This window comes from Carassius carassius, chromosome 39 (genome assembly GCF_963082965.1).
Source record: "Carassius carassius chromosome 39, fCarCar2.1, whole genome shotgun sequence".
NCBI classification, from domain to species: domain Eukaryota; kingdom Metazoa; phylum Chordata; class Actinopteri; order Cypriniformes; family Cyprinidae; genus Carassius; species Carassius carassius.
In genome coordinates this window covers 19,060,436-19,085,459 of record NC_081793.1, presented here as the reverse complement: position 1 = coordinate 19,085,459, position 25,024 = coordinate 19,060,436, and the positions used below count along the sequence as shown (strand labels likewise).

Sequence of the window (25,024 nt, the reverse complement as noted above, 5' to 3'; positions counted from 1 at the left end):
GCAAAACATCAAACAGAGCAACATGCTATTGTTGTGACAGAAGTCCAAAGTCTATGTTCTCTGAAACTACAATTAAGGCTGCAAGTATAACTGTGCTTTTTTAATTATTAATACACATTAGGTAGTCAACAGACTTTGCACCTACAAGTAATAGATTAAGAATGTGTTGAGGTCAGTTTTGAAGGCTTACAAATGCTGCACCGAAGCACCATTTGTAAAGCAACATGATATAAGATTATGTATACAGTTATCTCCAAATAAAATCTCCCTTCTTGTTTTGGTTTAGGATACAGGATGAATATGGAATGATATCTTCACTAGTCAGTTAATGCCCTGGTGGCATTATTAGTGACAGTCGCTGCTATTTCAGTTAACAAATATTTTTCATAGATGGTGGTGATAGTGCTACTTGTCGGCTCGGTATTACTGTGCTCTGCCTGCTAACAACAGCACCGATCTGACTGCTTTTGGGTCTTGAGTGGAAATAATCACGTGAAATCTCATATGGGATTCTCTCTACAGTGCCTTCAATGCGAATCTGTTAGCATACAAAACAAAGAAATACAATTATGGGGTCAAAAACCACATACAAATTGTGTTCTAAAAAAAACCCACACACAACACTTACCTGTCTGTTTAATGGTTCCCAGTGAAAACAAGACGGGGACTGCAGTCCTATACAATTGAAAAAAAAACAATAAATAAATAAAATTAAACACTCAAGAAAGACAAAGATGCAAAGGTGAACCCATATGGACATTTACTGAACAAAATTAGGTTTTAAAGACTCACTAACTCTGCACCTTTCCGACTCTCATAGTTGGTAAAGAAGCAAAATCCCTACTCGCTCTAGCCTTTTAGAAGAACTATGCATGCAGAGGGCCGACCGTCCCTTTACAGGACACAAGAAAGGAAAATTATATATACTGTTTATATATATTTATCTATATCTATATCTATATCTATATCTATATATATTCATTATATTTAAGTTGCTTAGGTTTATTTCCAGGTATTGATGAATTACACAACATCCATTCTTACTTGGTTGCTGTTGCAAGACATGTTGCATTGGCTTCTCCCACCTCAGGGCATTTAGTGGCTAGATCAAACCAGCTGCCGAATTGCTTAATTGGATCTAAAGAAGTAAGCTGATCCTCCTCAAGACACTGTAGGTTGACAATGAGGGATAACACATGTACACATTTATCTTAAAATGACACGGCTTACTGCTGTGGCATATAGGGGAAAGTAGGTTTAAAGACCCCATATCTGTACTAGTAGTGTCCTTTAACCTGTTACTTCATTTAGCCAATAAGATCTTTAAAGAGATATTTATCAAAATTACTGTAACACTAACCCATAAATAACTTACATAAAAGCATTATTAATGGTCAGAGGCTCTCTGATAATTATGTCTATTCATATAATCTTAATTAGTAAGTGATAGATGGAGGTCCTCCTGTCAAGGTCAGCTGATGCATGCTTTTTTTTTTAACGCACAAGTCAGTTGCAGATCATAAATAAAATGCCCATAGGCCTATTTCAGAAACACATTGATAAGGTTTTATATAATAATACAGAAAATGACGACTATGCTTATTTAGCTTCTTGGTGTAAAAATCATGATATGATACTCTGCATATGTCTTTTGAACAGGGTCAAAGGTCCCGGTCATACATAGCCTACCTACACCTGACATAAAACCCCTCAAAACACAACATATGCGCGTCCCACCACCTGATCGCTCTTCTAGCTTTTTCTCATGTTACTCAGATCCATGTTGGTGCCGCTGTCCGTAAAATTTCTTTTAATTAATTTTTTTGCCGCTGTCCGTAAATTTCCTGCAGAAAAACGAGGTAAATGACGGAGTACTGGGGACTTCTCAAGGTAACACTGGGTTCAAGAAACTTCACAATATTGCCGATGTTCCTGGACTTTAAGAAGCGCGACAGATGTCTCATGCCTGCCTACAATTCCAAACCCAAACCTGGGTCATCATCACTTTCGTGCTCTTACATAAAATTTTATGAAAACACTGTTTTGGAATGAATGAAATTATGAAAAGTCAATAAGTTCATAAATTTAATTATTTATTTTATATTCGACAATTAATCTTTTTTTAATTACCTTACCTAAACAACAACATTTAAACATTACACTTGTTTTTATTTTGTACAACTTTCAAAATAAAAAAATAAAAAACAGAGAATTTGGGCGGTGTTTTTCTTTTAACGTTTAATTTATTATTATTATTATTATTATTATTGTTTTTTTTATACATAACCACTGACTTTTATTTTGTAAGCACGAGATGGCTGCAACCTTTTACTGTCTATGATGCAGGGGGGAAGCAATGGGGTCGCTGTGTCCATTTCCCTTTCATAGGTCACTTCAATGCTGCGGTGACGTCACCGCTATGGGAACACCTTCGGAGTGACGAATCTCTGAAGCCCTGTACCATCCCGCCAATCCTATTGGCCAAATAGCGCGTGGCACCGCCCATGCATGCGTACGCATATATATACCTGGTGCCGCGTGCCATTTCACTCAGATTTCATTCCTTCAGTACGAAGCGAATCTTCTGTGCCCTATTATCTCGCGTTCTCAGCGATCATCTACGAGCAGTATACTCCTCTCCGCGGACGCGATGAGTCAACGAAAGGTAGGAGCCGTATGATGGGTTATCACGAGGAGGCACTTATGAGAGGTTCGTTGCAGCCTCTCTACAGGTTCTCTCCTTGATAGCCTATGGCTACAGTAAAATATGCATACACTTCCCCTGTGCACTACGCCAATAGGAAGTATCCGCGCTCTGGAGTGTATTTCTTAAGTCGCCTCGCGTCTAACCCCCACCGTTTCGCTTCTGCGGTCGCCGAGGCCCCGCATGAGGTGTTGGTTAGGGGCGATATGTGCGGCTTGACTATGAATACAGTGATGCACTGGAGTTCCATGTGCTCGCTCTCCCCCACTCGAGCGCGTTAATCAACAGTTTTTGCTCTTCAAATGGTGGATTACGGCTCACACAGCCGCCGCGTTTTCGCTAGCGGCTTGGCCCTATGTTATCTTGTTGGATTGAATCCTGCCGTGGATACGCTTCAGGATTATATACAACGAAACGCACAGAATGTGACGCATGCATTTTTCCTTCATGTTTGCCAAGGACTGTGCCCGCCGCCAGAGAGCGCTGTTGGACTGCTAATGCACATCTAAGCCTCTCACTGCAGTTTCCACGCTCTAACATTTGACTGTCTCGCAGCAAGGGCACCTCGAGCGTCATTTAACTGAGCTATCATTTGAGCGCCCCCTCAGACACTCTGCACAACCCAGCCTTCAGAGTTTGAGGGACGGCGCGGAGGCTGGCAAAGATGGCCAGCGGATGACGGTTCACACGGCCGCCGCGTTCTCGCTAGCGGCGTGGCCCGATGTTTATCTTGTTGGATTAAATCCTGCCGTGGATACGCTTCAGGATTATACACAACGAAACGCAGCAAGTTTGATGCATGCGTTTCCTTCATGTTCTCTAACATTGACTGTCTCGCAGCAAAGACACCTCGAGCGTCATTGAACTGAGCTATCATTCGTGCGCCCCCTCAGACACTCTGCATAATCCAGCCTTCAGAGTTTGAGGGACGGCGCGGAGGCTGGCAAAGATGGCCAGCGTATGACGGTTCACACAGCCGCCGCGTTCTCGCTAGCGGCATGGTTCGATATTTATCTTGTTGGATTAAATCCTGCCGTGGATACGCTTCAGGATTATACACAACGAAACGCAGCGAGTTTGATGCATGCGTTTTCCTTCATGTTCTCTAACATTGACTGTCTCGCAGCAAGGGCACCTCGAGCGTCATTGAACTGAGCTCTCATTCGCGCGCCCCCTCAGACACTCTGCACAATTCAGCCTTCAGAGTTTGAGGGACGGCGCGGAGGCTGGCAAAGATGGCCAGCGTATGACGGTTCACACAGCCGCTGCGTTCTCGCTAGCGACGTGGTTCGATATTTATCTTGTTGGATTAAATCCTGCCGTGGATACGCTTCAGGATTATACACAACGAAACGCAGCGAGTTTGATGCATGCGTTTTCCTTCATGTTCTCTAACATTGACTGTCTCGCAGCAAGGGCACCTCGAGCGTCATTGAACTGAGCTCTCATTCGCGCGCCCCCTCAGACACTCTGCACAATTCAGCCTTCAGAGTTTGAGGGACAGCGTGGAGGCTGGCAAAGATGGCCAGCGTATGACGGCTCACACAGCTGCCGTGTTCTCGCTAGCAGCGTGGCCCGATGTTTATCTTGTTGGATTAAATCCTGCCGTGGATATGCGTCAGGATTATACACAACGAAACGCAACGAGTTTGACGCATGCGTTTTCCTTAATGTTTGCCAGGGACTGGGCCCTCCACCAGAGAGTGCTGTTGGATTGCTATGCACATCTAACCCTCTCACTGCAGTCACCACACACTCTACATTGTCTGCCTCGCAGCAAACGGTGCTTCGAGCAGCATTGGATTGAGCTGTAATGCCAAACGTTCCCTCAGACACTCTGCGCAATCCAGCTTTCAGAATTCGAGGGGCGATTCAAGGGTCCTGCACAGACGACCCATTTATGACGGCTCGCACAGCCGCCGTTTTTCGCTAGCGGCAGAGCCCGATGTTCAATCTGTTGGCCTAATTCCTGCCGTGGACACGTTTCAGGATTATACACAACGAGACGCAACGGCTCTTATACATACACTTCCCCTGTGCACGAACGCCACAAGCTTTTCGTGCCCGGACATTTTAACATGTATGACAGCGTTGCAGGAAGCGGAAATTTTGAGACCGCTAGTATGGTCTCGGGCCGTGTGTGAACGCTTGCCCGACATTTCTCTATGGGTGTTACGCACGATTTGTCACGGATACACCATTCAGTTTCAATAAGGCCCGCCTCCTTTCCGCAGAATTCTCTCCACGGCGGCGAAGCCGATGGAAATAGCGGTGCTACGACAGGAGATGTCAACTCTGATGGGCAAAGGGGCTATAGAAGAAGTACACCCCTCTCAGATGGAGGCGGGGTTTTGTACAGCCGTCATTTTGAAAAAAAAAAAAAAAAAAAAAACGGCGGATTACGACCCATTCTGGATTTACACCATCTGAATCTTGCACTCAGGCTGAGGAAATTCAAGATTTTGATGATCATCAGGAGACTCAGGAAGTTCCTCAGATTCGCTTTAGAGAGCAAAGCGTATCAGTACTTCTCAAAGTGCATGGATGGATCTCTGGCCCGGTTGCGGCCCCAGGGCGTTCGTGTTTGAACTATTTTAGGCGATTGGCTGGTGTTTAGCGCAATCGCAGACTCAAGCACACTCTCATGGGGATCTTGTGCTGAATCATTTAACAGCCTGGGCTTACGCATGGAATGTTTCACCCCGTTGTCTCCGCATCGGATGATTCCGGTGACACGGCGATGTGTGATGTCGCTAAACTATGTATGTCAACCGAATTCTCCTGACCGGAGTCTGGCTGGGGATTTGCGCTTCCCGAGAGACTGTCACGACGGATGCGTCTTTGACTGACTGGGGAGCTGTTTGTCAAGGGAGTTGGCACATAAACAGGTTGGAATTACTGGCTGTTTTTCTGGCTCTCCAGTATTTCTCGAATCTGCTGATCGGCCGTCATGTGCTGCTCAGATCAGACAACACAGCGGTTGTGTCATATCTGAATCATCAGAGAGGATTATGATCTCGCCCCCTGTGCAGGCTGGCGAAACATGTTCTTTGGTTTCAGAACTCAATTCTATCGATCCGAGCTGTTCATGTCCCCGGACGTTGGACTTTGGAGAGAATTTGCTATCCAGGCAGACTCTGGAACAAGCGGAGTGGGGATTGCACCCCCAAACGGTAGTCTCCTATTTTCCAGATTTTCGGGGAAGCGAAGTGGTTTTGTTTGCGTCAAACACGACTACGCATTACCCGCTTTGGTTCTCCCTATGCCCTCCAGCACCCCTGGGCTTGGATGCATTAGCCCACAACTGGCCCAGGACCAGTTTGTATGCGTTTTCCCCCAATCTGTCTGATTTCGGCGGTATTATGCAGAATACGGGTGGACAGGGTGGAACAGCTGCTGCTGGTGGCTCCGCGGTGGCACACACACAGCCGTGGTTTGTGGATCTGATCAATCTGTTAGCGGGCTCTCCATGGGAGATTCCCCTCAGACAGGATTTATTATCACAAGCACAGGGACTCATTTGGCACCCGAGGCCAGATCTATGGAATCTGTGGGCGTGGCCTCTGAGCGGAGTGAGTTCATATGTCCCGGTCTTTCTGCTGAAACTACCGAGACTATACTGAATTCTAGAGCAGCTTCTACGAGACGCTTATATGCTTTCAAGTAGAGACTGTTTACGGCCTGGTGTGAAACTCATAATATGGATCCAGTTTACTGCCCAGTGGCGTCAGTACTGGAGTTCCTTCAGGAATGTTTTTCGGATGGAGTGACACCAGCTACCCTAAGGTTTACGTGGCAGCCATTCAGCTTACCACGAATATATAAATGGTGCCTCAGTGGGCCGTCATCCACTGTTTCTCGTTCATACAGGGTGCGCGACGGCTGAGGCCTTTTCCGCCCCGTGCGAGTTCCTTCATGGATTTTCCATTGTGTTGCATGGTTTATCAGGGCATCTGTTTGAGCCCTTGGAATTTGTTCAGGATAAATCCTGACTTTATAGCACAGACTCTGTGGAAGTGTTGTTGCGACCAAGGCCTAATTATGTCCCTAGGTCGCATCTATCTCTTTCACTTTCAGCAGGTGGTCCTGGAGGCTTTTTCCCCTGCTGTGGTGAAGTCTGGAGATCTAAGTCCTGCCCTGTGAGAGCTTAAGACTTATTTGGATCGTACTGCCCCATGGTTGAGTCTGACCAGCTGTTGTCTGCTTGGACAAAGGAATAAAGGCCATGCGGTTACAAACAACGCATGTCCCATTGGCTGGTGGAGGCAATATATTTAGCCTATGAGGCGCGTGGGCTCGCTTCGCCCTTAGGAGTAAAAGGTCATTCCTCGAGAGCAGTGGCTTCTTCTCAAGCCTTTCTCAGTGGATCTTCTATGGATGATATCTGTGCTGCGGCAGGCTGGTCCTCACCGAGCACTTTTATCAAGACTTACAGTCTGGATGTGAGGATGGCTCTTGGCTCCCGGGTTCTCTCCGTTTGAGCAGATGCTTCCTTGGATCCCAGCTATCAGGTACGTCAGGCGTGATGGTATAGCGTTCCCATAGCGGTGACGTCACCGCAGTATTGAAGTGACCTATGAAAGGGAACATCTCGGTTACGTATGTAACCTTGGTTCCCTGAATTCGTCACACCGAAGGTGTTCCCATAGCGGTGACGTCACCGCAGCATCTCGTTCCCTATTCAGGGAACCAAGGTTACATACGTAACCGAGATGTTCTCTTATTGTCTATGCTATGATGGCAGCGACCTTGTGTAGCAGGCTTCTCCCAAAATCGGGTAAGATTCTTTCTTTTACTGTCTATGGTAAGATTCTGGTTTGTTATTATATATATATATATATATATATATATATAAGTAAGTGAATTACTTAAATAAATAAAAAAAATCATCATCTATCAGAGAATACGTGATTCATATTTGAGGTGCTTGGAAATACATTTTAAACTCTTCTCTGTTTACTTACTGTTTATTGGTTTCATCTCTTCATGTTTAGCATTTTGTTATCCATGCATGCTGCCACTTAGGACTTTCGACAAACCCCTGTTTTTATTTTCATGATTAAAACACCACATATGATGCTCTCATGACATTAGTCTATCATTTGTTGCATCCTTTACATTCCTATTGTACTTTGAATATTCATATTCTAGCCTTAATTTTATTCTGACCAATATTTACCATATGATTGCCACTGTTGAGATGTCCTTTCTCAGTAACAGCATTTACAGTAACATGTTGCCTCTATTTGTTGGACAGACTGTGATATTTGCTGGTAAAAAGACAAAAGTTAAAGAGATGCTGCAAGCGTTAAAACACAGTCATCAGATGGTGCTGTTAGGTGACTGTGTCCTATGCATGAACTTGTATTCTTAAAGTAATAGTTCACTCAAAAATGAAACCTTTCTGAAAATACACTCACGCTCAGGCCATGTAAAATGTAAATGAATTTGTTCCTATATTGGAACAGATTTGGAGAAATGTAATATTACAACACTTGACCACTGATGAATCCTCTGCAGTGAATGGTTGCCATCAGAATGAGAGATAGAAACAGTTGATAAAAACATCACAATAATCCAGGTCTCCAGTTAATGTCTCTTGAAATGAAAAGCTGCATGTTTGTAATAATCAAATCCTTAATTAGGGTGTTTTTGACTTAAAGCCATTTGTGCTAAAATAGTCCACTATCCATAATATTGCTTGCTCTATTGAAAAGTGAAAGTTGTTTCATTTGCATCGGGAGAAAAATAAGCACTTTTAAAACCCATGCATTCAAGCATGTTATTCTTTTAAAGATCTTTGAAAAAGGTTGGTTTTGTCTCACAGGCTTTCTGATTTTCTTTCAGGTGCTTGTATAGAGAACACGTTGCTTTCATATCAGGGCATTCTCAGTTACGCCAAACTCCCGTCTATGACCACTATCCAGGGTGATCTAGTTGGTGGTCTAACCATGATGACTTCACAGACTGTCTCGATGTTACTTCACCATCCAGCTCACCTTTCCGCCCTCCTTCAGCAGTATGTCAAACAGCAAGGCTCTGGGGACTCCACAAATGCTGTTACAGATAAAGATACAATAAAGGATTAAAGTTGCTGTTTGGTCATTTTTATGTTAAAGTTGGAGTTAATTTTCACTGTAGATATGGTGGAGAGGAGACTGGGGCTACATTTCGCAAAGGCAACATCTCTGCTGTAGCAGTGATGTTTGTTTCAAATGATTAGTTAAAATACTATATTAAATTAGAATAGTAATAGTTCTGTCTTTCAAAGTAAAATTTCATGATATATTTTGTAGTTTTATAAAATTTAAAGGCACAATGTGTAAGTTTTTGCCGCTAGTGGGCGCTTATGCAAAGCAAACAAAGAAACAAAGGCATAGTCTGATGACGCTGTGATTGAGTGTGGAATCATGGGAGTTGTAGTCTTCATCCTCACACCCAATGCAATCCGACGAGACGCGGGCAAAATCATCTTCATGGGTGAGCTTATGATTTATAAACGTAGTAGAATGAAGCAGACTGAGGCTGAAAGCTGTTGAAGAAAAACGAGGCTACTGAACGAACGTGACACACGGCTCGAAAGCAGCAGAGCTTTCATTATGCCACGGTCGGCTGTTTTCGCGTGTGAGTATTTGGAGTAAAGCAGCTCTGTTTTATCATACTAGATACATACATTAGCAGGCAACACAATGACACTATGGATACTGTACGTACCACTAGTTAAAATGTATTATTTTCAGGGTTTAAATATTCTTCTAAACATTTGGGATAATGTACGTACACAAATCTACAAAATATATAACAGTGTTATAATGTTTTTGGGTATTTTAATTAAAACAATCTTACATATTGTGCCTTTTAAGAATAACAATATTTGCTATGTATACTGCTAATAATTGTTGAACTGCTGAATGTTGCTGAAAAACCAATATTAGGCTATTTAACAGCAGGTTCCATTGTGATAACTCACCACCCCATTGCTAGATACAAAATGGCAATGTTCTTAGGCAAGGCAAGTTTATTTAAATAGCACATTTCATACACAATGGTAATTCAAAGTGCTTTACATAAAATAAAATAAAACAATAATACAAATAAATAACCACAACAATAAAATAACTAATTTAAAACACTGAAAATGATTTACAAGTTGATTTAAAAGGTTTAAAATAAAATAAAATGAACAGAAATTTATTATACATACAGTTCGGACATTGCACAGTGCTCATTCAATAAATTCACAGCTAAACAGTTGAGTTTTGAGTCTGAATTTAAATGTGACATGTTTTAGAACATCTGATCTCTTCTAGAAGCTAAGTTCCAACTGTTTCGGTCCTAGGCCATATAGTGATTTATAAACGAGTAAAAGTACAAAAGTTAAAATAAATCCTAAATGTAACTTGAAGCCAGTGTAAGCACCTGAGGACTGGTGTGATATTTTGAGATTTTCTTGTTCTAGTCAGAATCCTGGCTGCAGCATTCTGGATGAGCTGCAGCTGTCTAATGGTCTTCTTGGGTGGCCAGTGAGGAGTCCATTACAATAGTCCGCCCTGCTGGTGATGAAGGCATGAACAAGTTTCTCCAAGCCTTGGCTGGAAACAAAACTTCTAATTCTTGTAATGCTTTTTAGATGATAGTATGCTGATTTAGTTACTGCTTTGAAATGACCACTGAAACTAAGGTCTGTCTCCAGAGTCACACTAAGATTCCTGACTTGATTTTCAGTTTAGACCCTTGGAGTCAAGGTATGCATTCACCTTGAGAACTTCATCTTTGTTTCCAAATGCAATTTCTTCAGTTTTTTTCCTTGTTTCACTGAAGAAAGTTCTGGTACATCCAACTGTCAATTTCATCAAGGAATTGGCAGGTGGAGTCAATGGGGCTGTGGTAATTTAGCGATAAGGCTAGATAAATCTGGGTATCACCAGCATAGCTGTGATAGGCCTATTGGTTCTATCTCATTATTTGATTAATTGGAGCATATACAGGTACAGTCTAAACAAGAGCGGTGCAAGAATTGAGCCTTGTGGGACTCCGCATGTCATGGACGTCCACTTAGACTTATGCTCTCCTATACTCACATAATAGCCTCTCCCTTCTAAGTATGACCTGGACTATTTGAGTACCATCCCAGAAAGCCCGGCCGAGCTTTCCAGTCTCTCTAGTAGTATGTTCTGATCAACAGTGTCAAACGCAGCAATGAGATCTAGTAGTACCAGCACTGATATTTTGCCAGAAACAGGATTTAAGCAAATATAATTTATTATCTTAATGAGTGCTGTCTCTGTGCTGTGATGCGGTCGGAAACCAGATTGAAAATTGTCCAGGTATCCATTTGAGTTTAAGTATTTGTTCAGCTGATTAAAGACTAGCCTTTGAATAAACTTGCCTATAAAAAGAAAATTTTATATTGGTCTATAGTTGCTCAATATGGTGTTATCCAGATTGCTCTTTTTCAGAAGGGGTTTAACCACTGCAGTTTTCAGGGAGTTTAGAAAAGTCCCAGAAAGAAGTGAGGCATTCACCACTTCTAAGAGATCTATTTCTAATTTCTTTCTGCACCCTTTTGAAAAGAATATGTGGGAAGTGTGTTAAGATAGCAGGTTGACGATTTAAGGTGCTTTAATATTTATTCCAAGATTTTGCTATCAATTTCTTCAAAAGCAGACATAGTGTCTTACTGAACTGCATATTTTGTCTTCAGCATCAGTGGTGGAGATGCAACAGGTTTTTTCTAGTCTAGACTTTAAAGTACATACAGAAACTGTCAATTCATATTAATAAGCACATTGCCAATATTTATACCAGGGGTCTCTAACCCTGCTCCCTTCTCCCAGCGTCTGCTTCCTGCAGACTTCAGTTCCAATCTTGCTCCAACACACCTGCCCTTAATTTTCAGGTAACCCTGAACTCCTTGATTAGCTGGTTCTGGTGTTTAAATAGGGCTGGAGTTAAACTCTGCAGGACGGTAGTTCTCCAGGAGCAGGGCTGGAGACCCTGATTTATGACCTTTTGCATATTTAAACAAATGGAAGTGTGTTTAAACTGATTATAAAAAGCCATTAGAAAAATGTATTTGTGCTGCTAAAATAAACACTAGCTAGTGGTCACGGATCCTGATTAGTGGTAATCTCTGGATTACTTCATGTTAATCTAGGTCAGTTAGTCCTTTATGGTTATAACTGAGTTCAGTGTAGAAGTTTTTCAGTTCTTCATATTTTGAAACCATTGTAATTTTACGCCAGTTTTACAATTATGTGTGATCATCTTAAAGGTAATTTGTGAATTTTCAAACCTCACTATAAATAAAACAAATGTTCTCTGTGTGTGGTAATACATGAACCAATAGGGGGTTACCCACTTGAAAATTAGTACATTAGGAGGTTATCCCGTCTCAGTGAACAGGCCATGGCAGAGCAACTCAATAGTTTCAGATTTAATGCATCTGAATGGCTGGCTGTCAGTGAAGTTCCACCTACATGTCTGTAATTCCAACAGCTTTTAAGACAGTAATGCGGATAATGATTTGGCTGCAGCCTTGGGTGGATTTGGAGGATGTTCAGTCACCGGGGAGGATAGTTGGGAGCTGTCTGCCATATATCGTTCTGGTATGCACATGGAATATCTGCATTCTTTCATTTTTAGTAGAACGTGGTTGAACTGGTTTCATGTTGTGTGAGTAGAGTGACGCATGGTTGTACAAATGGGGGAACATGAAACTCAGGTGCTTGGAGGGAGTCACTCAGAGATACACCACACGCTGGCCAAGAACAGGAACCTCAGGTGAGACCTTGAGTTACAATACTTAAAGAAACATTGTGGTTTTAAATGCTGGTAGCAGTAGAACTATGTTTGAAGTGGATTTATATATTTACTGTTTTGAAACAGTGGATATGTATGAAAAACAGCCTTTATTAAGTGCACAGTGAACCTAACTGGAGAAGTAACTCTTAAACACAAGCCCAAATTGACTATAACTATGAAATGTATTTAATTGTTCAAGCATGACAGTTTTAAATCAAATCCAAGAGCTAAATGTCTTAGATTGATAATAATTTATTGACATTGGCAGCATGTGATCTTGTAGTGATTTGTAAGAGTGTCAGGCTATACATACAGTTTTCAGTTTTGAGTTCATCATATATGTCATTTTATATGTTTGCACTGTCTTGGTTACAAAGAGCAAGTCTTTAGTTAGCTACACTATTTAGTTTCTCAACATACTTGATGATGCTTCACACAAAGAGGAATGACTACTTAGTCTCACCAAACCTGTTTAACAATTATTATACCTCTTAAAATCATGTTCTTATAATTTACAGTGAAATCTACAATTAAATAAAATGAAGGACTCTAAACTTCTGATCTTTTTTTGTTATTATGATTATTCAAACGTGTACGTAACATTGTTTTCCTGATGCTATACACCATATTTACTGTGACCTATCAGCATGCTCACGGTGGTGAAAAGCTATTCAAGCTAAGGGCTGCTAAAAAGGGACATTCAAAGCCAATTATCATAATGACGCTAAGCTTCTCCCATAGGGATCGTTACCTTTGTTAGGTTACTATCCATATTCATGTGCTACAGTGCACATTCTGTCTTCCATATCTAAAACAATTTAAAACTTACATATCAACAGTGATCAGTTTTGGTAATGACTGAATAATTCCAATTACTTTTACTAATTATGTAATCAAATAGTTCATTAGTCAACTGCAAATTAAGCTGTTTACAAAATATCTAATTTGCCCTCATTCTAGTTTAATGGGCATGTATGAGCTTGTCAGTGTTGTCAAGACAGCAGGAGATTCTAGAAAACATGTTTGGTTTCTGTCACACTCCCTCTGATGACATTCCATTCAGCTTATATGTAGAAAAAGGATTTGTTCGATAATCTTTCAGTATGTGTGGATATAAAATACAGCAATAAAGGTGTTCTTTGGTTTTTGCATCATTTAGATTATGTAAATATGAGTGTATTGTTTTGGTTTCTTTGCTTTGCATTATGCTTTTGTGTTTCATATTAAGCCATTTGAAAGGTGTTCATGAGATGATGAACCAATCTGATCTGGTAAAGGGCAGAAGTTAAAGTCCTGCCCAGGAAGTGTTAGTTAAGGCAGGTCCCTACTGTTAGATAACTGAATTAGATTAGTTTTCTCTGGACACTGTATTGCTTCTGTTTTTGTTTACTGTCACTGTGCTAGTTACTTTTGCTATGACTGTGTTTCGGCCTTGGCTTTTTATGGCATTTGTTGTACAAAACATTCACAAAACTAGCTCTGAAATACAAAGGCAACCACTGTTATCAAAAATATGGCCTAACCATGTTGCATAATATAGTATACAATTAACATGTGCTTGTCTGAATAACCAATAAATGATTTCTTTCTAAAAAGCTAATAATAAAAAAATCTTTGCTTTGCTGACATATTGTGCCTTAGTGAACAATGAAAAGGAGTCTCTAGCAGAGTGTATATTCACACCAATCTCGACTAATAAGTGCACAAGAGGACATTTTCAAAATGGACTACCATGGGTCTTCGGTGGACCAGGTCCAATCACAGACGAGTGGTGCGGAGAAGGTGTCTAGCAGCTGGCATAAGCCCACTCATTCCAGGAGCAGCAGCACAGCATCCTCACGTCACTCACGGCTGGTTTGTACCATCTGCTTGTCATGAATGCACTCAAACTCAGGTTTCTTCAACTGATATTTGGACACACCTAAATATTTTCCTTAGAAGTGCATAGGTGTAAAGCTAGCATAAAGAGTTCTGCCTTTGGATGTTTGAAACCTGTTGCTCAACACCTAACAAATGTCCCATAATATAATGTGAAAGCCAAACCAACAAGTTTATGTGTCTTACCGAGCTCAACAGTTGCATTTTGTTTATAGGGATTATATGTGACACATTTTAAATGGGAAACGCCTTGTTGTACGTGAACTGTGATTGCCTTTTCCCTCTGTTCCTAATAGAACATTAAAGACTGGGAAGTAATGGATGTCTTTCCAGCGGATTTGAACCTCACTGCAGAAAACATGCAGGATGTGAATACTCCAGGAATCTGTGAAGGTTACTTGATGAAGAGGAGAAAGAGGCCTCTTAAAGGGTGGCATAAGGTATGAGAAAAAAAAAATGTTAGGTAGTTGTTGGTACAAACATAGAACTGTGAAAATCCAAAGAGATTTAAAGTTATACTTTTTTATAGAGATACTTTGTCTTGGATAATGGTATCCTACGATATTCAAAAAACCAACATGATGTAAGTATGCAAATAATTTTTTCCTTACCACCAACTGTAGATCTTGGATCCAGACTCTTAACAATGAGGGATTTACTTTTCCAACAGTTTTCCAAAGGGAAAATGCATGGTGCACTGGATGTCAGTCTCGCAGTTATGTCAGTAAACAAAAAAGCAAGACAAATAGATCTGGATGCTGGAGACATTCTGTATCACATGAAAGTAAGTCATTGTATTGTTTGCAATGAGTGAATGGAGATTTCGTTTTAAAGATAATATATTTCTATAGAAGCTTGGTTAAGGTAAGAATTAAGGTAATACATTAAATAAAAGGGAATTGTAATTTTGCGTTTATATTTCACAATTCCAACTTTTTTTTTTTCAATTTCGTGAGCTATAGATTCAGAATTGCAAGATGGAAACTTGTAATTGTAAGAAAAAAAGTTGCAATGAAAAATCTTTTCCTTAATTGCAATCATATATCTCACAATTTTGAGTTTAAATCTTATTTTTTTTCTGTGACTATGTTTTTTTTAAACCATCATCCGGCGGATTATGATATTTATTTATCAAATCATAAACCAAATGAAATTACTGTCAAAAATGTCAGCTGAACCCAATTTACTTCTAATTAGGCCAAGACTCCAGATTTATATTACAAATGGGTCACCAAGCTGAGTGCCCACAGGATGTATAAGAAGAACAAGGCTGCACACGTTCACAATGGCTTCCTCCAGGCCCTGTCCCATGCCAGTCATTTATCTCCCAAAAACAGTCCCATGCAGGACATGGTGAGTAAAATGGTTCCTACATTGACTTCCTGTAGCCCTCTATATCACCAGGGATTAGGTGAATGTGTCCTCACAGCTTAAGAACAAGAAGAATTAGTGATTAGACTTGGGCTAGTCCCAGATTGTAGTTTTATCTGTAAATGCACACTAATGTATGCTACGGTGAGTTGATTATGTGTTTGTCTGATGGAAGTTGCAAATGAATGTCTTATGAACAATTCTAGGGCACGACTTATGTCGGTGAACCTCTGCCATGTGTCAATCCCGCCATCAATGGGAAAGTGTCAGCTTGGCTACAGACCCAAGAACCTGACATCTGTGCTCAAGGTACAGTGGTATTTTAAAATACTAGTAAAACTAACAAAAGGATGCATAAGTACAGACAAAGATAAAAAAACAAACAAACAAAAAAAGCACCTTTGTGTTGTTTCTAGAGCTCACCCGTTGTCAAATGGAGTTGAATGAGCTGCAACAGCTGGTCCAAAAGTTGCACTCTCTAGATTTGGGCCAAATAGTCAATAACGGAGACCTCCAGAGGATCATCAGCATGCAAGTTAGTAAAAGGAGCAGGCTTAAGACAGGCCTTTACTATAATGACTTGCAAGTAAGCGCTCACACATGTGTTTGACCCATAGAATCTCCTCCTTGACAAGCCCAAGAAGAAGACTGGCAAGATTTGGGGTCATTCTCGCACTCTGTCTCGAGTTGAGGCTCTTGGAATGGTGAGGCTGCTCAGTTTACACTCTCTTTGACATTAGGATGTCTTAGATAAAGCCTTGGGAGCAATCACATTTTTTCCCCTCAGGGGTTGCCCTGCCATTGGGATTGTTTCATGTTTTCCACAAAGGTTTGGAAGATATTATGGAAATGATTCCATATTCATGTGCAGTTTCATCCCAAAGATGTATTTTTATTTTAGCTTTGAATACTGTAGTCAGGCATTTCTGTTGTGCTAATGTGTAGTAAGCATTAGAATGTCAAAACCCCAAGTAATTTAGTCAACTCCTTTTTTACATGAAGCCGTTTCGTGGGATTACTAAATCGGTAAGTCAACACAAGACACAATGATTGTAAACTCCTTGATGGTTTCAACACATTGTACCGAGTATCAAATATTTTACACCATGTGGTGGTCCTGTTGAATTTTTCCACTTAAGTTAGGGCTTGGTAAGTCTCTTATTCTCACAAAGGCTGAATTTATTTGATAAAAAAAACCCAACAACAACAAAAAAACAGTAAAACCTGTACCATTTTTAAGAATCATTGCAATTAAAAACAACTGTTTTCTATTTTAATTTTTAATATATATATATATATATATATATATATATATATATATATATATATATATATATATATATATATATATATATATATATATATATATATATATATATGTATTTATTTCTGTAATGTAAGGTTGAATTTTTACTTTACTTCAGTCTTTAATGTCACATGATCCTTCAGCAAGCATTGTTATATGCTGATTTGGTGCTCAAGAAACAGTGATACTTTGTTTTCAGTACTCTTTGATAGATAGAAAGCTCAAAAGAATAGCATTTAGTTGAAATATAAATTATTTTTGACCCTATAAATATCTTTACTCTCACTTTTGATCAGTTGAATGTATCTCTGATTAGATAACAATAACTCCTACTTCTTATCTACCTACTTTTCTAATGCAGTTATCATCAAGCCACCTGAACAGTTCTTCTCATCTCGGAACCTCCGTCTCGTCCATCCCCGATTATGTCTCCACCCAGACGACCCCATCAACCCCCACCTCATCAGAAAACAAGAAACTCCACCAAGACATCTGCTCCATGTCCTTGAAAGGTATAAATGGATAAGAGTAACATCTTAATGATTTCATAGTTGAAATTTAAACCCAGTGTATGCTTATTTGCTGTATTAGATGTACTGTATAATGCTGAATGTCAGCACTGTGTCTTTTTCCGTATAGTCCATGCCTCTCTGCGTACTGCACATGAGACTCTAGCTCAGGAGCGCCAAAGGCTGCAGGAAGCCTGGTCCAGCAGGGAGCTTCAGCAGACCACCTCTGCCCAGATCAACAACCTCTGCAACCTGGCTGAGGTCACAAGGACTTACTTACTGTATTACTTAGTGAAAAGCCTATACTGCTTCGTTATTGCCTTAAAATTATCTGCATGCTTGCAAAGAATAGATTTATGGTATGTTATCTTGTTATTAAAGAATCTAAAAGCTCTATACCACAAAGCAAACACCCCTTCTAGTAAATGCTTTGATACAGTGGTTCTCAACCAGGGGTTTCAACAAACTTCTAAAAAAGTCCAAGATGACTTGAAATGATTTAAAATAAGACAAAACAAGCATTAAAATAAGATAATAAATAATTACAAATTAAACCACTTAAAATCAAGATCTTTCTTATTTTAAAGGTTCATTGAAAAATGAAAATTCTGTCATTTTTTACTCACCCTCAAGTTGTTCCAAACCTGTATGAGAAAAAAATTTCTGTTGAACTGAAAAGAAGATATTTGGAAGAATGTTAGTAATCAAACAGTTACTGGTCCCCATTAACAAGTATTTTTCTTTTCATACTATGGAAGTCAGAGGAGACCAACAACTGTTTACCCACATTCTTCAAAATATCTTTATGTCTGACTAAAAAAAGAAACTCGGAAAAGATTTGGATCCACTTGAGGCTGATTTTCATTTTTGGGCGAATTATCGAACAACTGGAGAAATCATGGGGCCTTTGAATATTGTTGTTGACAATGAGGGGCATTGAAGACAAAAAGGTTGAAAACTACTGGCTTAATAGTTTATTTTCAGTGCATTACATGTTATGTTTTACTGCATAGATGTATGTGTGTGTATATGTGTATCTTCAGTTAGATGTTAAGTCCCGTCACACCAAAATCCACAATCTCTCGGTGTCCTCCGATTCCTCAGAAGAGTCCTTCCATACTGTGCTACAAAGGAAGGTGTGTCACTGTCTACCCAGAACCTACTCAGCCTGTTCCTATTTTTGTCTCTTTCTTTCCCTCCTCCACCCTCTGCTGCTTTATTCTGTTTACAGGTTGATGGGTTTCACCTACTTCATAGGCTAACAGGCTCTTTAATCCTCTCATAGTTTTCTCTTTATAGTAGTATGATGCAATCAAGCTCACATTTTCTGACTACATGTCTGTCTCTGTTTCACTCAGTCTGGGTCAGGCCGTAGTTTTTCTTTCCGTGCGCCCTCGGTGGCTGACTCAGCGGCAGAGTATTTTGACGCATGTGATGAGCTTATGTGTGCAAGCTCTTCTGAGATGTCCGATGAGTCCGGTCTAAGTGATGGATCCAGTAATTCAGAGCCTGATGAGGCTTATGGTTAGTGAAAATTAAATGTGGTGTTTAGATGTCCATATATATGCTACCATTCAAAAGTTTGGGTTCAAGGTTTCAAAGGTTTTTTTTTTTAGGAATTAATACTTTCAGCAAAAATGGCAGTAAAGAAGTTTGTAATGTTACAAAATATGTCCATTTGAAAGGCTGTTCTTTTGCAATGCTGAAACAACTGTTTTTAACTGATATTAAGAGGAAATGTTTCTTAAGCACCAAATCAGTATATTAGAATGATTTCTGAAGGATCATGTGACACTGAAGACTGGAGTGATGTCTACTGAATCTGTGTTGCCATTACAGGAATTAATAATAATTACAAAAAATAAATATTGTTTTTAGATTGTAATAATATTTCACTAAATAATCTATGCTGTATTCTTGATCAAATTCATGCAAACTAGGAGACTTCTTTCAAAAACTTTTATAAAAAATAATATCGACCCCAAATTTTACTTTTGTTCATGTAATCTAATACACTGTTTTTTACTTTTTCTTATGAACTCATCAGCAATGGCTTCACGCAAGTACCGCGCCAGCCTTTCAAAGGCACCACCAAAGCTGAACACCATAAAGAACACTGGACGTCGTACTATGTTGCCTGCAGTTTGCCCTGACAACAGCCATGTAGGATTGATGACTATCCTCTACAACAACATAGGCAAGGATCTGTCCCGAGTCTCCATGCCAGCAGCTCTGAATGAGCCTGTGTGCCTGCTGCAGAGACTCTGTGAGGAGCTGGAATATTCTGACCTACTGGACACTGCCAATCATACCGATGACCCCTACCAGAGGATGGTAATAGTTACAGACTTCAGCAATACTGCATATGTCTGAATTATCACAAAAGGACTAATTCATTTAGAATAAATAAATTCGAATAAATTAATTATGACTACTTCTGTATATATACACTACCATTCAAAACATTGGGACTGGTAAGTTTTTATTTTATGTTTTTCAAAGAAATCTCTTGTGCTCACCAAGGCTACTTTTATTTGATCAAAAATAAAACAGTACAATTGTAAAATATTATTGCAATTTACTGAAATTTTTTTTTAAATGGAAATAGAATTTCATTTTATATACTGTCAAATAGAATAATAAAATAATTTTCTATTTTAATATATTTAAAAATGTAATTTATAGCACAACTGCATTTTTAGCAATCATTACTCCAGTAATCACTCTAATATATTGATTTGATGCAAAAAAAAACATTCAAACAATATTTTATTTTGTTGAAAACATTTTTTCTTTGATGAATAAAAAGTTCAATAGATTAGCATTTATTTTAATGCCATTTATTTATTTATTGTATTGTATATTTTTTTTAAAAAAGGTTGGAAATTTGTTTTTTTTTCCGTCTCTGTAAAGGTTTATATTGCTGCTTTTGCCATATCTGGCTATGCCACGGCTCAGTATCGCAACCGCTACAAACCTTTTAATCCAGTTCTGGGAGAAACATTTGAGTGTATCAGAGAGGACAGAGGCTTCCGCTACATTAGTGAACAGGTAATTAATAATCACATCTGATCATACATCAGATACGTTTGCTGTCAAGCAGTTGTTTACTCTGTGGTTTTGTGTTTGCCGTCAGGTTTCCCATCATCCACCAATATCTGCGTGTCATGCAGAATCAGACAATTTCAACTTCTGGCAGGGTAAGTTTTAAAGTCTGCGTGGTCTCATTATGAACTGTATGTTTGAATTTGAATCTCATAATTTTTTTTTTATCTTACATTCTGAGAGCAGACCAGAGATGGAAGAACAAGTTCTGGGGCAAATCTTTGGAGATCATGCCAACAGGGATGGTGAATGTGACTCTAAAAAAGCAAGTATCTGTTTTGGTATCAGCTGAATTTGAATTCAAATGTTTAGAAAAATTCTAAACTTTGCTCTTTGATATACCTTACTTGTAGATATGGGGACCACTATGAATGGAACAAAGTGGTGACGTGCATCCACAATGTCTTCAGTCAGCAGCGATATCTCGAGCACTACGGCGAGGTCATTATTCGCAACTTGAAAAGCTCGGTCTGTACTTGTAAGATCACATTTGTGAAGGTGTGTTCAGTTTTGATTGCAAATTTTGTTGTCATTTGATTCATTTTGAGTACATATAGACGAAGTCTTTGTACAAATGCAGAAAATCTTCCCCCCTCTCTCAGTCACGTTATTGGGGTTCAGATGGTTCCAAAAACGAAGTTCAGGGTCAAGTTCTTGATGAGACTGGTAATGTCGTCCATCGTTTCGGTGGATTTTGGCATGAAGGGATCTGCTGTGACACCCTTCCAAATCCACAGTGTATCTGGAAGCCAAGTGAGTAGTCATCTTTCCTCTATTTTATTGAATATTGTCGTCGTATTTCAAGTCAACATGAAACGCTGTTTGCAATCCCAAATGACTTTTGCAATGATGTATTTCTGCATGAAACAGAATATTAAATAAACATTGATTTTATCCATTGGGAATTATCCAGAACTAATGCATTGGATTAGAAAATGCTAAATACCTATTTGGATATTGGTCAGCATTATGTAATAACTGTTTTTAATTTTGCCATGTACTGTCTTCACATATTGAGGTGGTTGAAGTCATCAGTAGTTGTGTAAACTTCTATAGTGTTGAACAGAAACCACGACAAATATAATTTTTGTATCCTCATTTGCCTCTATAACAAAAGAAAAAAAATTGTTATTTCTATAACTTTCCAAATAAGGAAACAAATATTGAAGGATAGATTATGTTTCTTGGATCATCACAATAAGACGAGGAATATATTGGGTCTGTATGGGGTCCATTCTGATTTTGTGGCTGAGAGATGTACCTCTTTGTTGGCAGATGTTGTCAGAATGTCTGTGCTTCCTTACAGATCCACAGCCCAAGAACTACATGCTTTACTATGGCTTCTCTAGTTTTGCAATCGAGATGAATGAGCTGACCCCTGACCTTAAGCCCTTGCTGCCCCTTACAGATACACGCTTGCGCCCTGACCAAAGGTGAGACCTTCCTAATAGACAATGAGAAATAGACTGGAGCCAGAACTATGAGAAAAAGTCCATGTAACTTTTCTTTTAGATCATCTGTTTTAAGTTTGCTCTCTGTTGGTGCTGTTAGGCTTCTTGAGGAGGGGAAAATAGAGGAGACTGATAAAAAGAAGGATGAAGTGGAGGAAAATCAAAGAGAAAGGAGGAAGATTCTTGCCAAAAGAGGAGAGGAGCATATCCCTCACTTTTTCAGGTGAGCTGACATCAATCCCACAACTGATTTATTCATAAGAATTATAGTTGGAATGCTAAAATGATTTCATCTTACAGGAAAACTTTGGATGCTGCTGGAAGGGAAGTTTGGCTTTACAATGGAACGTATTGGAAGATTAGGGAGAATCCTGGGTTTGTCAATGATAAAAACCTGGAATTATGGTGAAGAAGACAGACTGAAGCAACACTGTGGACCCTTAATGCCTGTGATAAATTCAGCTTGCACACAGTTTTTGAAAGACTGTACAAACTTGGAGCTTTTGGGAGCAATGATAAATTGCCAAGGGCTTTTGTACTAAACCGAATCCATTGAGCAAGGATGATGTTTTACCAAGCAGCAAGATGAGGGATTCATTTTGAACATTTATATTTGTTTCATGGTTGAGGACACAGAAACTTGGTGGATAGTTTGACCTTGTCTTCCTCTTTGGATAAAATATAAGCCAAAAAGTATAAGAAGATGTATTCGATGTTCTGGAGATGTTTAGTTTTAACAATTGCACACACACATTTTTATGGACGATGTTAAATTGCTTTTCATTTTTTATAAGTACTTATGTGCTGGTGGCAACAACAAGAGTCTGGATAAAGAAAATAGATTATTTGATATGTAATATTCAGAGGTTCATTACCTCATAACTTTTTCTTCCGTTAACTCACAAGTTTATAAAAGGACCATTATTTCTCTTGCAAAGCCATGTCTCATCCTAATCAGGATTGAGCAGTAAATGAATTAACTCTAATTTGGGCCTTCTATGACTTTTTACTGAAGGAGGTTTCTGAAATGTGTCCAAAGCACTCTTACATTGCACATCTTTTTTTATGACCCAATTATCATATTTTGATTTTAGACAATAATGTTATATTTATTGGCATTTAAGTATGAATTAAGCTCACAGTTTAAACCCTACATAAAATGTGACATCAGAAACAACCATTCTGTGTAGGCCTGGATGATAAAAATCATTGTGTACAAATGTTCACATAATAATCATGACTTGTTTAGTTATTTAAAACAACAATAAACAATTCAATATCATGTACAATATTAAAGAATAGAAAAAAAGAATTTGTATAGTTCAGTCTTTATTACATTTAGAATTAATCAAAAACATCATTTAATATTATATACCGTATTTTGACAGCTGTGTCTGAGGCTCAGTTTGCTTGGCTGAGGAAAATTACTACAGAAGCACCTATTTTATTTTTAGTAAAATTACTTAAATTGTACTTTAATTCAACAGATAGACAAAGATGGTATCAGAGATAACCTAAATAGGTTCCCGTTGAAACAAGAAGATATGAGGAGCATAATGTCCACCAGGGGTCAGCCAAAACATGGATTGATTGCTAACATGACAACAACCAGACAATTCGTTCATTATTTTCAGTGCATATCAACAGTAACAAACATGTCAGTGCATTCCAGTGTATAAAAAGAAACCAAACATGAACAATAATTACACATCTTTTAAATTAACATAGAAACACTTTAATTGCACTTATTTTTTTTTGTTCTGTAACTTTGTTTGTCAGTTAAATAATACTGCTGCTTTCTCTTGCAGCCATTTGCTTTTTGTTTCTCAGTCAACTTCTTAATAGCTAACATTAAAAAACCTGTAAGCAAATTAATTAATTCAAATAATTACATTTGTAGAATATTACAAATTTCCCAGCATCTAAATTGCATTGTATTCTAAACAACTAAGCATCTGGCAATATCTGGTAATGGCTTTCTAATCGAGTTAAAGTAATGCAGTCTTAACCATATTACTCATTTGGTTTTAGATCAAAATACATAAATGTAAAATAAACAGAGGCAGTTTGAGTCAGTTTGCTGACTTGAAAAACAAACAAACAAAAACCTGTGATCACAGAGTGGCCACAGAATATTGAATAATCATCACTTGAATTAATTGTTCTATTTTACAAGTAATGTGAATAATGGTGATTTCATGTTAGGGCACAGATCATATGCATATGTCTGTGCACACAACTGTGATCTGAAAGATGCAGGAAGCTTCTATAAATTAACAGTTCTGAGCTCACGGGCTTCCGGTGTTTCCCAGAAGTGGCGTCACCCACTTATCTGTCTGAGGTCATTCTCACCTTTGAATGCCAGCGGTGCCTGACAGGCTTAGATTTTTCCTCTGTGTAACTGACATCTGTTTGTGAGCTATCTGCATGTTGCTTAAACAGAAAAGATGATGTATATAGTCAGTCTGAAGCCCCTGCCAGGTGTCCATTTTTCCACTTGTCTAACTGTATACCGTTGGGGGCGGCGCCTCAAGACATGATGCTGTTGGTTTAAGTATTTCCTGTTACAGGTCATCAGATTGACACTAGTGCGTTTGTCCTAACTCGTGGACTTTAGCTAAATGAAACCTGAGGATTACAAGGCCCTGTCTCAAACTATCACCATCACATAAGTTGCCCATTTACTTATACACTATGAAAAGTAAAACCATAGAACTATAAACATTTTGAGAGGTCAGGAACAAATTACTATAGCTCTCAAGGCTCAGTTTTGCATTTTAAATGTAAATTTATTAACATTAACCTGTCTCTCTTTGCCTGTTTGTGTTTATCTGAAGCAGGGCAGTTTTTGTTTAAAGATTTTTGTAATATTTAAAAAAGAAGTCAGTTTTCAGCA

General features: G+C 39.0%; 1 protein-coding gene and 1 pseudogene across 3 annotated transcripts; one reads left to right on the top strand and one right to left on the bottom strand.

Annotated features, from left to right (window-relative positions):
• Positions 1-346: 346 nt before the first annotated feature.
• Positions 347-1,964, bottom strand: LOC132121082 (pyridoxine-5'-phosphate oxidase-like; annotated as a pseudogene).
• Positions 1,965-12,036: 10,072 nt separating this feature from the next.
• On the top strand, positions 12,037-23,362 carry LOC132121554 (oxysterol-binding protein-related protein 6-like). Of its 3 annotated transcripts, XM_059531066.1 has the most exons (24): positions 12,040-12,312; positions 12,388-12,487; positions 14,150-14,362; positions 14,683-14,826; positions 14,916-14,969; positions 15,057-15,170; positions 15,584-15,739; positions 15,964-16,066; positions 16,174-16,292; positions 16,375-16,461; positions 16,760-16,783; positions 17,425-17,575; positions 17,703-17,833; positions 18,616-18,708; positions 18,931-19,096; positions 19,620-19,906; positions 20,486-20,623; positions 20,709-20,772; positions 20,864-20,942; positions 21,031-21,175; positions 21,280-21,430; positions 21,984-22,110; positions 22,229-22,351; positions 22,429-23,362. In XM_059531066.1, exons 3-24 carry the CDS (start codon positions 14,231-14,233, stop codon positions 22,535-22,537), a joined length of 2,697 nt encoding a protein of 898 aa, XP_059387049.1. In that variant the 5' UTR covers positions 12,040-12,312; positions 12,388-12,487; positions 14,150-14,230; the 3' UTR covers positions 22,538-23,362. The 3 variants fall into 3 exon arrangements, with proteins under 3 accessions (XP_059387050.1, XP_059387049.1, XP_059387051.1); XM_059531067.1 differs by lacking the exon at positions 16,760-16,783 and having other exon boundaries at positions 12,037-12,487; XM_059531068.1 differs by lacking the exon at positions 18,616-18,708 and having other exon boundaries at positions 12,043-12,487.
• Positions 23,363-25,024: the final 1,662 nt, after the last annotated feature.